Source organism: Zonotrichia leucophrys, chromosome 7, assembly GCF_028769735.1.
Source record: "Zonotrichia leucophrys gambelii isolate GWCS_2022_RI chromosome 7, RI_Zleu_2.0, whole genome shotgun sequence".
In the NCBI taxonomy this organism is placed as follows: Eukaryota; Metazoa; Chordata; class Aves; order Passeriformes; family Passerellidae; genus Zonotrichia; species Zonotrichia leucophrys.
In genome coordinates, this window is record NC_088177.1 from 25,574,506 (window position 1) to 25,590,778 (window position 16,273).

The 16,273-nt window shown below is 37.2% G+C and overlaps 2 protein-coding genes across 4 annotated transcripts in view; one reads left to right on the forward strand and one right to left on the reverse strand.

Moving 5' to 3' along the window:
- Positions 1–16,273, forward strand: part of METTL8 (methyltransferase 8, tRNA N3-cytidine) — a 65,451-nt gene that overhangs the window by 5,977 nt on the left and 43,201 nt on the right. For 2 of the 3 annotated variants that reach the window (XM_064718976.1, XM_064718977.1), the window contains exon 3: positions 9,191–9,245. The gene's annotated coding sequence lies outside the window, so the exon portion shown is untranslated. Of the gene's footprint in view, positions 1–6,351; positions 6,419–9,190; positions 9,246–16,273 lie in introns of those variants that run through there. The other variant, XM_064718978.1, reaches the window with a different exon arrangement.
- On the reverse strand, positions 942–11,652 carry LOC135450625 (plasma membrane ascorbate-dependent reductase CYBRD1). The gene is made up of 4 exons (XM_064718981.1): positions 11,171–11,652; positions 7,615–7,823; positions 5,057–5,211; positions 942–4,850 (listed from the first exon to the last, which is right to left on the reverse strand). The coding sequence occupies exons 1-4, from the start codon at positions 11,355–11,357 to the stop codon at positions 4,550–4,552; spliced, it is 852 nt and encodes a 283-aa protein (XP_064575051.1). The 5' UTR covers positions 11,358–11,652; the 3' UTR covers positions 942–4,549.

Below are 16,273 nucleotides of genomic sequence, written 5' to 3' on the forward strand. Positions count from 1 at the left end.
TTAAAAAAAAATTTCTGCACACAAATGTAGTCTTCCTACCAAAATTTGAGTTCCCTCTTTCAATTTTAAATACAATTGGGCTTTTACTGAATTTTTTAATAATCACCATATTTTAAAAACATGGACTATTTTACCAGAATTTTCCCCAACACATCCAGCCTACAGACAAGTTAAGGGAAGTTCTCACAACAGGGAATTGTCAGGTTTGAATACAACAGGTTTTCTGCTACGTTGATGTTTATAATAGTATGTTTTTTAATCCATGATGATGAAAATGTTGGAAAATTTTAGCCAACAGCTTATGGTATTCACAACTAATTTATGCTGTATACTTTCAGAATTTCCAATTAAACTTATTAAACTGAAGAATACCTTAATTCTTATTTGTTACCAATATGTTCATACAGATGATTCTGCTTTCATAGCATTTAATGATCATTAACCTATTTATGAGTAACTTGATATGTGGGTGTTGAATTGTGTAAGGTTCCATGGGGTCTGTGCTTAGTCTGGCTGTTACTTATCTGAAGACATTTCAGTCCTACAGTGCATTATGTTACCATTATGTATCAGAATCCTTGATCTTCCCAATTGCATTCTCAGGACAGGATAGTTTTGGTTTGTTTTTTACCTCCCTCTAACAACTGCTGTGAGGAAATTCTGTTATGATTAGGAGGTGAAATACTAATTGTTTATACAGTGAATTCTTTCACTTTCTGTTAAATACTGACTATGTTTCTAAGACAACAGAGTACATAAATTTCATCATAAAGATCACCATAAATAGTTGAAATTAAGATGTATGTAAGAAACTTTGTACAACCATCCTCCCATTTTCAAAAAGTAAATTACAAATAATTTGATCTTTATCCAAATTTAGAAAGTTGTATTTTAGTACCATAATAAAAATCTGTACTCAGTAGTATCACAAGCTCAAAAAATCACGTTTATTAATATATAAAAAAGAATAAGGAAAACAGACATCATAATTAAATATTTGCTCTCATCTACAAATAAGTATTTTGGATAATAAAATAAATTTTTAGGTTCTTGTGGACAGTTAAAAACAGAGGAAGGAATGTTCTGAAGTAAAAGCAAAAGAGCCTTCTGAAATAGAAAATATTTGGCAATATCTCTTAGTCACTCAATAAAATATCCATGTAAACAATTAATTCATATTTGCAATATCATATGCAATAATCTTGGCTACATGTAGTAAGATATATACATGTCATTACATTCAATTTTAGATTCCAATTTGCACCATCATTTCTCAGTTCCTTAATGTTGGAAAAAACACTCTTCTGCTTCTGTGCATAGTACTGGATGACAGCATGTAACTGAAAAAGACAGCACTTTCAATGTTAGGTTTTGTAACTTCCTGTTTTTTAATAGGAATCCAAACCTGGAATGTAAGCTCTACAATCACATTCCTGTAAAAACAACCATGTAGATGATTTCCAAACATGCAGAAAAATACCCATGGTAAAGCTAGAGTTCTACCTTCCATTTGTATCTCTGAAAATACATTTTCATTTCCTATGTTGCTATATATTTATATAACTCATAAATACAGGTAAGAAAGTCTGCATGAAAGGAAAGGTAATGGAAGGCCACTTTGAGGAGCAGGTTTAGGACTATTACTCCAAAGAGTAATTCCTGTGCATAGTACTGATGCATTTTTATTTAGCATTGAACTAACCTCATTTTTTTGCAAGGATACTTAGAGGCCTTTTAAATCAATTTAGAATTAAGCCAGAAGTCTATAGTATGTTTTGTCAGTTTTAAATTGCACACACCAAGGTTGATCAAGGTTTAGGAGCTCACAGCTACTGCATCTCATGGGGACCTCCCAAAGATCAGCCACAATGCACATGACAGATCACTGGTTATCAATTCCCCAAATGCAGTCTTCCAGCTTCCACTGAGTTTCTACTATCATGTTTAACCTCTAAGTTGAAAACCAAAATTATGTTCTGGGAGGCTCCCCTCAAAAGGTTGCTAATCCTTGTTTTTCAGTTAGTTTGATATCACAGAATCACAGAATGGTTGCAATTGGAAGGGACCCAGAAGGATCGAGTCCTTAGGGAAATGGCCCATCTGAGGTTTGACCCCACAACCTTGGTGTTACTTGTACCTTGCACTTCATGACAATAGAGAAGTAAAGAAATGCCACCATTCTTTTTTCAAGTAGCACTCCCCTTGAAGAGTACATGGAATACAATGGAAACCAGAAGTCATGCTGCTTATTTAACAGCATACAGAAACAAGCACCTAAAAGCTGTTCATTTCACTACATCCAACTCAGTGCTGTAACAAAAGAAGTCATGGATTCTGTGTTTTTTCCAGTACACTGTACAGTTACTTTCTTCCAGAACAATCCCTAGGCAACTGACTACCTTCCAAACAAACATATGCTTTTAGTATGTGACCTAGTACTATGCAAGGATTGAGTGAGCTCATTTTCACAGGTGGGTGAGGCACAGTAACAGGCAATACATAACAATTTAAAATGCTGTTGCCTGTGTGAGTGCAGTATAGAAAGCTGCATAGTAAATTACTGCAAGTGAGCTGGTTTATTCACTTCCTCTGTCATGCTTCACTGTTTGATTCATTGCACATTGTGGGACTGGAGAAGTGCTCATGCATTAGTTTAGCAGTTTAGGTTAGTGTTCCTTCTGTCATACCTGAATTGTACATTAAAAGCAGGTATTTTCTACAGTGGAAAAATACACCAATGTGAGGCTGGTCCCAGTCACCCACAAACATATCATTGAAATCATAGAACTCTGGGATGTGGTCCTTGAGTACCAAATGGTGCAGCAGAAAAGTTTTTAAAATATTTTATTATGCTAGCTTTCTATATTGCATTCACCAAATAATAAAATATTATTACAAATCAAATACCAGGAACTAAGGCACTTCTTGTCAGAGAAGACCCAAAATAACTCAAATGTCCAAAATAGTTTGTACTAACACACAGTGAACTACAAAAATGGCACATTTCTTGAAGAGTATTGTATTAAAATGTTTTTAAAAGCTGGAGTAGATAAAAATTTATGTAGTATTTAAAAAATAGGAAATTATTTGCTGTCTACAGCTATCTATATTCCAGCATGAACAGTGGTAAATTTGTATTTGTAGTGGGCTCTGCAGCTTTTACAAGAGATAATAGAATGGCTCATCATTTTGGACATGTGCAGTCCAAATAATCTACTATAATTATTCTTCCATAATAGTAAAAGTATAAATATTGTTTGTATCTGTGAAATTACTGAATGAGCATAATACATTAATACTTCAATTATTAGAAAGAGCTGTAAAAGTAAAGTGCCAGTAGGGACTCCTCATTTTTAGAGAAAATTGCATTCTTTAAAACTGTAATTTCAAATTAAAAAGTCATAGAGTTTGTATAGATTGCTTACAGACCAAAGCATATCTTCATGCCTGTGATAATAATGCTTTTGATGTCAGTGTGGAGATGCCCAAACTGGCTTTCAGTTAACAGGTACCATTTTATTAAAACAGCAAAGCTCACCTGTGTCTCAGAGAAAGTATTTCTCACTTGAAGTTAATTTTTTTTTTCTGTGAGACTGATAGCAGATTTTTCTGGTTTCTAACCTCCTAATTTCTAGTCTGGTACCATAAATCAACAGAACTGTGCAATCAAATAAAGATATTAAATGCTGCATTTTGGGATAAAAGGAAGACTTAGTTTAAGTGATATATTTTTCTAAGTGTGTTTCTATAGCTTTTCAGATAAGATAAATCCTGTATTTGGATGTCTTTAACAGTTCTTAGATTACACTAACAATTGCACATAATTCAAAGCCAAATATTGTCTGCCTACAGTATATCTGGTATACTGAAAGGTCAACAGATACATTCTGATTTAAAAAAAACAACACCAGAAACCCCCAGAAGTTTCTAAAGGAAATATAACATTTTATGAAGATATCTAGCAAACTTTTCTCTTTTTTTTAATTAAAAATTTTAGAATAAACATTTTTATGAAGCAACTCTGTAAAGTGCAGAATGACCTCAAATCCCATAGAACATAGCAGCCAGTCAGGGGGTTAATCAGCTAGAGAAATCAGAGCTTTAAAAAAGTGAACATTACCAGGAAATGTATGTGTGACAAACTAAATTATTCTGTATGGTATACTTCATGGCTGATTCATAACTTGCAAAAGCACTCAAGAGCAAAATTTAGTTGGAATCTTGTTAAATTTTTCATGACTATAAGAGATATAAGCATTAAATTAAGAAGTGATATGTAAGACAGTTTCTAATTATGTGATGTTCCCATTATGTGATGTTATTCATGCTGTTGTTTTTTAAGATAAGGCACAGACTAGTCATGGACCAATAAAATATGCTTGGGACTTACAGGAATTTAAATACATATGCAGAAAACTTGAGTATCTTTCAGCAAGCCATACTGAAAGTGAACCCCCAACCTACTTATATATCAATATAACTACATTAGAATGACCCTCACCAGGGGGAATTTGGAGGTATAATAGTACTTCTATTTTGTGTATTTTCTTTACATAGTTGATCTTTGTCCTGCTTCATCAAATTTTATGTTTTGTTTTCTGGCTGCTTCAGTATTGCTCCTCAGATCAGATTTATCTGCATTACTACTGTTTGTCATTGTGGATTCTGCTTCTGTGCCTTCAGGAGTTGCTCCAATGGGGCTCAGAATTTTTGCATTCTCCGCTGGGGGCCGCTTCCAATGGGGCCTGCTTGCCATCCACAAAATAAGTGAACCAAATATGACAAGCAAAAGACCAAGGCAGTTGACCAAAATTGCTTCTGGTGGGGATTCACTGTATGCAGGATTTTTCCTTTGAAAGGGGAAAAAGAAAGAAGAGGTCAGAAAAGATTGTTTTAAAGACAATCCTGGTATAAAAACAGCAGTCTCCAGCTAGGTAGGTCTTTTAATACAAACAAAACAAAACAGTGTCCCAATACTGGATGCTTACTATTCTGGGCAAATGGAAGTGTATTTGCAACAAATAACCTTAATAAACAAGTGGAAACAAATACTTACAAAGCAAATATAAGCTTTTCTGTGATTCCCATGAGGGCTGTTGCAATCACTGTTGCAAAGATGGTGAGACCTGAATAAACGTGTATTGGCATGAGAGCTGCGCGGAGACGAACTGGAGCGAACGGGAGCAGAAAGACAGCAAAACCCACAAACAGCTACAACCACAAGAGATTCATAGTTAGGGCTACATGGAAAACAAGCTGCACTTCTCAAGCAGAACAAAAATAGTCATAAAATTCCATTCTATTATGTCTTCAGGTAAAAATTTGAAAATAATTGGCATTTCTGTTTTTTAATGTGTTTCCTATCAAAATCAAAGCAAAATTCTGGATTAGGACTTGGGAAGCAGATTTTAAATATTTTATAAAGCATCCTACATGATATCAGTGTCTAAACTTACTGATAGTGCTCAAACTTCAGTGTCACTAATGCACTAATATAATAAAGGTGTGAGGAGCCACACTGTTACAGTCTTGTCAAGTCCTGTTATCTGCTTCTTGCAGATTTGCACATAAAGGAACATCAAAAGACAGTCTAACCTTCTGACTTGAGTGGATTAAATAATTTTATCTTGTTAGAATTTCAGTTAAATTTAAGTGCCTATCTTTAGAAGGGGAATGGTCTCTCAATATATTGATCACATGGCATTTACAGTGGCATCAAGTTGTTCAGGGTCATTAGTCCTCCTATTAGCACTAATTTTGTGATGGAAAATAACCTATCATGTCCCATGGTTGCATCCACAGGCTTGCCCAGTCATGCTGAGGTTGCAGCCCTTCTTTAGTTTGTTTTACTGTTACTCACCCCTGCTGCTAAATTAGGCCCAATGCATGAATTTGTATTTCATCCTGCTTTAACTCAGTTCTTGAGTTTTATCTTTCCATAATGGATTAGAGAGCCTGGTATTTTCTCCCTGGGAAGCTTTTTAGTACGCCATAATCAAATCATCTCTTAATCTTAGATCTGCTAAACAGCTGGAGTTTTTAAAGTCTTGCAATGGAAAATAGCTTTTCCAGCCCACAAATTACTTTTCCAGAATTTCTTTGGGTTTGTTGGTTTTTACTTTTCTACATTTTTGCCCTATTCTTAAATTTAAGTCAGTGTACTATACTGTATTAACCTACATTTGGCTAATTACAATATAGTTACAGTATTTCAAATTAAAAAGGCAGGCAGAGTATTATGTGAGCATACGACTGACATGTCCCTTCTGGTAAGTGCCAAGTGATTTCTCTGTTAACAAAGATACTGCTTTATGACTATTCTTTATAGTGCTCAGTTGCTCAACAAACATCAGTCTCTGACTGGAGATTTACGTCCCAGATTGGAGGAAGGAACACTGAGAATCTTTTGATGTGACAGGTGAGGCATTAAGTGCCATTGATCATGTTTATAGTAGCAAAATGAAAAGTAGAACTAAGATTTTAGTCACAATTCTTCATTTAACCATTAGAAAAAATACTGATACTCAGTGATGTGGCAGCACAGACTTCCTTGAAATAGTTGCATTATTAGGACAAACTTAATTTTAACGTTTTTTCTTATTCATTCATATTCATTCTTATTTATTTATTCAGCTGTAGAGAATATACTCAGCAATGCTGCAACATGCTTTCCTTTTTTATAAATATTAAAAACACTATTTCAACACTATTTCCTGTACCTCTTGGCCTGAGCAGTGAAGAATAAACTCCAGAACCCAAATACCTTAGCTGAGGCTTTTTTGTGCTTGATCATAGATAATTAAGTCTTTTTTTCTTTTTAGTGTTTTGGGAAAAAATATTTGAAGGAGCAAAATAAATTTCCATTGTGTAATAACAGTATAGGGAGTTCAGAATGCATATGCAAAGCATCTGTATGTGTTCTGTAAATTTCAGGGCATGGTTGCTCTTCTTTGCCAAATGCAAAACACATTAAGTTAGCTCATTTTACATTACAATAATGCTAATTCTCTGCCAAGAGGAGCAGTTAGAAGCATGCCCACAAACATCTATCAAAGTTCTGCTGATTCAGGAAAACTGGTTAGCAAGTAGTAGCTCATTCAGGCATCAGATCCTTTACATCTCTACTGCTCCCTGATGCACTTGTTTTGCTGATTAGAAAAGTCTTGAGGCCAAGAAATCACTATTTAAATTTATGATAGCTGAAAAACAAAAACAAAACAAAACAAAATTAAAAAAAAACAAACCTAAAAAACTACTTGTTACTTCATTTGAGACTTCCTTAATAAATGCTCTAAGTATATTTAAATATGCTGCCAACAAACCAAGTAACTTGCTGTAAGTTCAGGAGTTTATAGGGCTTAGAAACACATTACACTGTAACTGTATTGTGGGTTAATGGCCATTTTGCCAGCAAATAAACAAAATAGGCTTAAAAATGCATTTTTCTTCAAAGTCAGTGATCCAGTATTTGTACATTTACATAATAATTTGCCAAATCAGAGTGTCAAATGGCTATCCCAGTAGTTATGATGTACTAGCAAGAGCCTATTTTGCCTGAATTACTAAAAACATTCTTCAAATGTACAACCTGTTTATAAATAGTTAGATTCTGACCTGCAGAGAATAAAATATAACAGCAGCCAGCCCAATCCAGCTGTGCAGACTGTACATGTTAGGAATGTTCCCGGCATTGTGGAAATCAAACGCGGCTACCACGGAAACGATTGCAAGAATCATAGCTGTAGTATTTAATCCAGCATGTATGAACTTCATTAGGAGTTTGCTGCACTTCCAGGTCCAGGGCAATCTGTACACAATAATAGCTGAAGAAAGAAGAGAAACAAGATTTTAGGCCGTATAGAATAATTTCTTTCAGATGTTAATAATTATGCATAATTCACATAGGGACATTGTAAATTACAGCAAAATCCAACCTTAAGTCTTCTAAAAAGTCTATTAAAAGGTTTTTTCTCATACACTTAGCATAGCATACTCTGAAAATACAGCTGAGGCTTAAATATAGCTTCTTAGGGATTTCTTCTCAATTATAAAAAATCCCACAAACTTAAATGTGTTTCAAAAAAAAACCCCAGAAAATAACTTGGTGTCATCTTTTCCTCAGTCATTAAATTGATTTAACAGGGATTTGGCATAGGATTTTGATTTTTCTGCTACTAGTCAGATTGGAGCAATATAGCCTGATTTTTATATTGAGAAAGCATGCAGAATTATTTTATAATATTTATTCTCTTTGCAACTTTGGATAATGCTATTCTCTAATTGCATAGATACTGATATGACTGTCTATTACATTGATATCAATAAGACTACTTTGAATGGGAAAATGCTCTTCAGCATAAGGGAATCATAATCTGACTTTAGAGACAAAAGTATTTAACAAATACAACTTGGCCTTCTTGGCTACCTGGGTACACACTGGCTCATGTTCAGCCAGCAGGCAATAATATCCTGCATTAGACTATTATTAACGAACTTAGTACTAATGATAATGACTTCTAATTTTGTAAAACAGATGTGTCAAAAGGCCCCAAAACAAATTTCAACATCCCATGAGGATATTCCTAATAAATTTTTCTTGCCATATGTCCCACAGTATTGTCAATAATTTATTCATGGTGCAGCAGAGTACTGGACTCTGTTTGAAGAAAATTTAATGAGCATAGGTCCTTATCTCAGTTTTTAGTCTTTGATCTCAGAGGGCGAAGTCTGGGCTACAATTTTTATATAATATTTTTTTGTTGTCATCTAGCTGATTGAACTTCCAAAAGCACTATCAAACTCCCTAGTCACTTGTTCACATAGACTCAGATCTCTGTTTGGGCCTTGAATTTTCAAAGTTGTTTCCCATAAACATTACAGTAGAAAACCAAGGAATAACTGACTAATTTGGCCAGTTGTTAACAATACCATTCATTACCAAATGAGTAATAGTTTGGCCAGTTGATAACATTCATTATCATGTTACATGCCACAGCACAGTTCATAGACATGGTATTGTAGTTTGATTTAATCATCTTCATCTTTCCGTGAGGGCTTTGTGTGAACTTACACATTACAATTTCAGCAGATTTGGTTAATCACTGTGAAAAGATACAGTTTTATTTCCCCATCACCCCTTCTGTGTGCTTCTCCCGGCCTTTCTCATAACTGGTGCTTTTCTAACCTGCAGGAGGAAAGACGACAGTCTGGGGAACAAAGGGGAGAGAAGGAAGATTCACCTTTCAGTGAGTACAGGCTCTTAAAAACTTACTGAGATGTGATATGTAACTTCATGTCAAAATTAAACAGCCCAGGTTAAAACATTCACTTAGAATGTTTGCTGGTGACACGGTGAAGCAGCCTCATAAAGAGCCTTCTCAAGGGAGAACATTTCTAGTACTGTTAAGAAATTTGACAGTCTAGGCACCCTGGACGGAGCTTTTTGACTCAGACCTTAATCCTGTTTTGAACTATGATTTTAAAACACATCACACAGAGCAGAGTTACCTTGCAATATTTTTATATGGCATGGGACATCTGTCCTTTAATAAAAGTCTAGAGTTATTGACTAACAATACAACATTTCCATCCTTTGTATAGACTAATAAACTCAGGAAACAATTGGTTTAATTATTATTTTAAATCCTCTACTCAAATTTAACCAAGTTTTTGTTTTTTAGCTACACCTTCCTTCTTTCAACTACTTATCTTTCTTGTATGTGTCCAAAGAGCTATGTGATTTCTCACTCTCATCCAAATTGCTTTGAATTCAGTGGCAGACTTCCATCAGCCAAATTTGAATCAGATTCACAGTGGTATCTTATCTGTTGGTATTTCATCTGATATACTACAATACCTCTTCAGTCTCCAACTTTGCTTTTCCTATTATATGATAGGAGTTCCTCCCTAGATTATGCTGTGTTATTAGTGAATTCCTTGTATGCATGTGGTTTCTTAGCTATGGTAAACTTCCATTTACTGTATGTATATCCTTACCCAAACAGGGCTTGGGGCAACACCCTTTCTCTGTGACACAGGGAAAAAACTGAGTTTCAGAGGAAATAAAATAGAAAATACATAGGAAAAAGCTGCGGAAAGCCTCTCCTAATTTTCTTCAAAAGTTCTATGCTTATTTATTAAAAAAAACCAGGTTGAGCACATTAAATAGTATAGATCTTAGTGAAGTCAACAGGTGGTTTTCATTGCTTATTTATAGCCTGAAATTACATTCCCTGTTGCGCAATATTATGTAAAACAACTTTAAAATATCGTTTATTGCTCAATACTGGTTTGCAGCTTGAAGCCACAAGAAGGCTGAGAACAGTCCCAACTCCCACTCAAAACCAAAAATTTACAGTGTATGTTCAAATCACAACATTCTCTTCATAGCCAGAACAAGACAGCCTTTGGCATCTTCCAGCCTTTTGACTGGGTGGAAGTGTAATGGGAAAATGTTAGTCCACGACTGAACACTATGAAATCCAAAGTCCATACATTCATAAAGAAATTAAAAATTAAAAAAAAAAAAAAAGAAAAAAGAAGAAGCAACCCTGTATCTTAAAGATTATATGTTATTTAAGCAACAGAATAAATGATTCATTAAAGAGATATGCTTCACAAAACAATTCACCATAAGTCTAGCCTGAAGAAAACTGCATTTTAATAATACTTGTGGTGCTACATTTTTTCTGGCAAAAACCCTGTTCCTGGATCAAGCTTCTGTGGTACTGAAATTTCCTTTCTCTTCTTGGGACATGGAAGAGAGGCAGAAGAGAAACTTTCCTAGGGCAACATTTCTGGCATTTCGATTTTCAACTTGCATAAATTCCAGCTGCCTAGAAAAAACACACCTCGCAGGCATTACTCAAAGTACACGGCAATCCCCGGGCCAGGATAAACAAGTGCTTGCAGAAAAAAACCCCAAAACAACCCAAACCCCATATGTAGCAATTTTGGCTTATTACAAGGGACTCTTTGTCCCTCCCCGGGAGCGCTGGCTCCCCTGCACTGCGGAGCGAGTGCTGCGCTCCCGGCCGGGGGCTGTCCCTGCGGCTCGGCCCGGAGCCTCCCTGGCCGCGGAGCCCCGGCCGCGCCGCCCCGGCCCCAGGCAGGCCCGGCTCCCCCGCAGCCCCGCGCCGACCGCTCCGCGCCGACCCGGGCCCCGACTCACCGATGCCCTGGATGAAGACGAAGCCCGTGATGATGAGGACGGGGTGCCAGTTGAATTCCGCCGCGCTGCCGTCCCAGCTCAGCCCCTCGCGGTAGTGCAAGACCCAGACGAGGGAGAGGATGACCGACACGAAGCCGACCAGCAGCGAAGAGGCCAGGAACGCCAAGAATCGCCCGTAGTCCTCCATCTTTCGAGCCCCGTGCCCTGCAGAGAGTGCCGCGATGGAGGGGCGGGCCGGCGGCCGGGTGGGGCCGGGCTCGGGCTCGGCGGGCACGGGAGGGGACGGGACGGGACAGAACGGGATGGACGCAGCAGGGGCGGGAGCGGGGCGGCACTCCGCGATCCTCCGCGCCCCTCCACCCTGCCTTCTGTGAGCGTCCCGTCGCAGTAAGAACTCCGCCTTAGAAAATAATGTTCTGTGTCAGCCTGTGCCTTGCCGTGGTGACGGCTCGACTGCGCGCCCCCCGGCAGCCAAGGAAGGGAGCGGGTGGTCACGGGTTTTGTGCCGAGAGGCTGTTGGGGAGTTCACAGACCCGCCAGAAAGATAAGCCACCACAGCCATAAGCACTTACAGATAAAGTAGGAGTGCTGTTATGAAGAAGAGACAGCGCGCACAGAAAATGCAGAGGAGGAGAAGCGCACTTAAAGACACTGATGTACTTACCTGGAGCACAGTCTTGCCATCATGATCGCCCCCTTCTCACTGGATTCATCGAGTGCTCCAGATATGGTACAGATACTAACCAGTTACATATGTGGAGCCTGGCCTAAGTGTGCAGGAAGATGTGGACATTGTTTTGTTGAATAGCACAAATATATCAAACGTCCACTAGCAAAGAAAGAGAATGCATAAACAGAAAATTCCAATAGGTATGGAAAGGCCCATTATAGGGAAGTTAGAGAGGAAAACAGAAGAAGAAAAAAAACCAACAGAATTGCTAAAGAGACAATAGACCTGCCAAAAATATAACATGATTGATTAGACCAGCTTGGTCAAGTCACATAGTCAGCAGTTACTTTTTGTTTTGGTGTAGAACATTCAGCTGGCTCTGAACCCTGTCAAATGTGGTAGGAGGATATGCCCAAACATATATTCAACACTAATTTTCTGCTATTTGATTGGCTTACTTTAAAAATATATATAGTGTTGAACTCCATATGAATTAGAAGTTTGTTATTTGATTGAGATTCTAAAAAATATACTATGTACTCTGGCTAGCATTTGATCTCTCTGGTATCACACTTAAACCGAGGCCTAGAAAATGAAAGGAAATGGTTTTATGAAACTTAAAATAGTTTCTGTAGAATACTGCCAATTCAAACATCATACTTACTAAAGTGTTGGAAATATCTACATAGAGACATGAAGACCAAGCCAGATTGGAGTGGGATGCAAATATACTCCTTCATTATTGTCCTTAATCCCCTAAAAATACACCCTGACATTTTAAAGAAAAGCTTGGCTTGAGCAGCACTTGTATAAAGACATTTAACTTTAGTTTGAATGGATTTGGTGTGACCTGCTCTCAGGATTTAACTGGTTACTCATTTTACTCACAATGGCAAGTAGAACACTTGTATTGTTAAATTTCACAAGTCACAGCATCTAAGAGAAGATCCAAGCCCTAAATCTTCTGATGAATGCACTCATGCATAATCTTGCCAGGGTGCCAGATTGTCATTAGCTTATGAGACATACAGGTCATCTTAATATTATGGTCAGAAAAATTTTACTTTTGTCTCTGTGAAGCATAAAAACTGACATAAATGTTTATTTTAATTTGCCTCCTATGAACCTAAATCTCCCGATGGCAGAATGCTTCCAGTTCCCCCTGATTTCAACAAGCTTTAATTACATCCAGTATCCCAACAGTCCCATTTAGGAATCTTCTACTCAAGTGGATTTTACTTAAACTAAAACTGTATCTCTCAGAAGATTTTGTGAATTCCTATAGCTCAAACTGGTTTACCCTGCTAAAGCAGCAAATAACAAGATCAGACACAAAATTCCATTGAGCTGAATATGAAGCCTAGTTTTAACAAGTAATGATGAACAATTTAAAAAAATATAATTGAAGAAATTCTAAGGCTTAGAGATTGTTAAATAAATCAAACCAGAACAAAGTGCAAAATGATTTGTTAGACAAAGTGAAATGTTCTTTATAGAACATCTGTAATGCAGAAGAGATTTCAGGCAGCACCATTAGTAACTCTGGTCTGTATTTCTCTAAATTTTCTGTTCTTCCACCTCTTCATGCCTGCCTGGTGCAAATATCAGATTGGTGCAGAATCAGAAGCAATCCTTAGCACAGCTACGATGTCTGAGGGGATTTCATGTTTACTTGGGGTGGGCTCTCAACATGATACAGTTGACTGCTGAGGGCTGAATGACGCACTTGATAATCTGTTTGGAAAATAACCCCCCACATAAAAAGGAAAGTACCCTGTATAGGACTTTTAAGTGTCCTTGCAAGAATGCAATAAACACCTGGTTTTGTTAATCATTACTGTGGATAGGTTCTACAGCAGTTCGTAATCTCTACTCTTTTCCAGAGCTTCCTAGGGACAATGATATCTTTCCAGTACATCACCAACTCTGTCAGTGTATATTCCCTCTTAGCAGTTCTGTTGGGACATGATATAACATGCACTTCTTTTTTTGGATTGCTGCATTGTCAGATGTAGGATAACTGTGACTTCAGACCTGGAAGAACTTCAAAGTAGACAGACAAAAATTCACAGATTATTTTGAAGAGGTAGCAATGGATTCCTGCCAGTGTTACACGTATGGTACTTGGCAACTGCTGGCATCATTCTGTACCATTCATACATTTTGAGAGCAGCAGCCTAAACATAAGTGTACATTAATGCTTATCAAAGCAACACACCATGTCACCACAGGCCATTATTTTGTGCTTCTGATGTAAATTTTTAATACAGGAAGTGTTTCTAATTTCAAGTGACCAATAACTGACTTGTCAGAGCTGTACTTAGAATAAGATTAGTCTTTTACCAGCTACAACTTTGTCTTTTTTTTCTATGCTGGACAAGTCATTTAAGACCTAAGCCTTAGACCTGGATATTCCAGATAAGTTACAGTATCTCTTAAAGCATTTGGAGGAGTTTTTCAGAAACCTGGTGACTGTTCATTTTATAAACAAACAAAAGTGCTGAGATTGTCCAGTCAGTTTTGTTCTGGCAGATAATTTAATTTAGCTTTGTGGAAGCTTTAGAAATACCTCTGTAGAAGTTATCTTACCAGGAGTAACCCAGAAAAAGGAGTTCAAGTAATTAGTGTTTGAATGGCACAAACCAGGATGATCCTTTTACTCTTTTTGATACTGAGTTCCATGCCTAAGCAATAGAACCTTTAGACCTTTGCTATTGAGAATATTAATAGCAAAGGTCAAATTAATTTTGATTTGATTTTGCAAATTGAAAATTGTGACTGTGGAGCAAGACTCTTCCAATAAATGATTTTCACTTATTCTCCACCCTAGAAAGAGCTTTTTCTGAGTTAAAATAAGACACATAGTGCACCTTTTGTCCAGAATGTTATCCTGGTCATAGGCCAGTCATTGTTACCTGTGCAATGAAACTCTTCAATCTATAAACATTTTGCTTCTCTGAGTTGTAGGATATTTTTCTAGTAATTATTTTGTATAAGCTTTTTGAAGTTGTGGAACTGTGGGACAGTAGTTGGAATTGTCAAAGCAAGATTGTAAAGTTTTACTGCTTTCAGTTTTTATTTGGCTTGTGCTTTCTTATTTTCTTCCCTACCACTCGCCAGTCTTGCCAGTGAGTATGTGCTCAAGTGACAAGAGAAAGGCAGGATGTGCACTCTTTGTACCCTCAAAGCAAATCTTATCAAGAGAAGCCACTCCTTCCTATCTTTTAAATTTCTAGGCTGGGAAATTCCACCTGGGTCTCTAAACAGCTATATTTATCAAATACAAATAAAGGGCTAGCATTTTTGGGGTCCCATTTCTGCTTCTCTGTCCTCTCTCCAGTCATTGAGATGTTGTGGTAAAGTAGAAAATCAAAAGTGATTCTGTTGAAGTAGAAATGCTGGAAGTGTGCTGCTTTGGTCCACAAAACAAAATGTTCCTAAGACAGCCATAAAATCAAGCCAGCTTTCAGGCAGTACAAAGAACTGGGTGTGGCATTTTTAGAAATACCTCTGTGCACGTTGTGGCTGTTGTAGTTGTAGAAGCTGTAATGGCCCCATTACAAAGGGCTAAAATAGGAGGAGCGTGGTGTCAACATTCAGGAGTTTTGTAGATTTCCATTGCCCCAGAGCATGGAAATGTGTGCAACCATGCTGCAAGTGCATGTTAGAGGCGGGCAACATCCAAAGTTCAGACTAACTGCAGATGCAGAAGATAAAAGGGAAAATTGCCAATGTATGAGTCGGAATTTGGAACATTTAAGTAAACACAGAATAATATTCCTGCCTGTCTTCTGGCAAGCAGCTGTTACTGGGGACTGTCTGGAGAGCCTGCAAGCCTATCATGTGGAATACATTGCTTCTCTTGCAGCATCTCAAGTAAGCCAGAGTTTTGAGTCACTTTGTGGAATAATTCCAGTGAATTTCAGCTTTCCCTCCCATGTTTCCTTTTTTCTTCCTGAGACGAATGTGCCCTTACTCTTCCCTAAAAATACCATGTTCTCAACAACTCCATTCCTTCTCCACTCGGGCAGGAATAAGGCATTTGTACTCCCAGTTTACCAAATGAGTTAGTAAGCTATATCAAGTAGTTCTTAGCAATCACATTATTGTAACTCTTCACTCTGCTAGGATGCCTAGTTCCTTTTATTAAAAAAATCAATCCCAAAAAAAGCAATCTATTTTTGCAGTTGTTAATCTTTTATTAGCCAAATCAAGCACTTTGACTACTTTATTAAACCTATAAATATTTGAATGCACTGACATAAAATTATTTTCTATATTATTTCTAATTCTTTCTATATTCTATAATATAATAACCTGAAGATTTTGGTAATTGTTTTGCAATTTCAGTAAAGCAGAAATAAATACCATAGTTGTAGAAATGCCAAGTCTAGCAACCAGAGAACTTCAAGTGATCCTCTCTGAATTGTTGA

What these genes read in the sequence shown, in the direction of transcription:
- LOC135450625 (XM_064718981.1), bottom strand. Translation starts at nt 11,357, where the DNA reads ATGGAGGACTACGGGCGATTCTTGGCGTTCCTGGCCTCTTCGCTGCTG. An exon ending in TTATATTTTATTCTCTGCAG is followed by an intron (nt 5,212 to 7,614) that starts GTCAGAATCTAA and finishes TTGTGGTTGTAG; the next exon opens with CTGTTTGTGGGTTTTGCTGT. An exon ending in GAAAAGCTTATATTTGCTTT is followed by an intron (nt 4,851 to 5,056) that starts GTAAGTATTTGT and finishes CCCCTTTCAAAG; the next exon opens with GAAAAATCCTGCATACAGTG.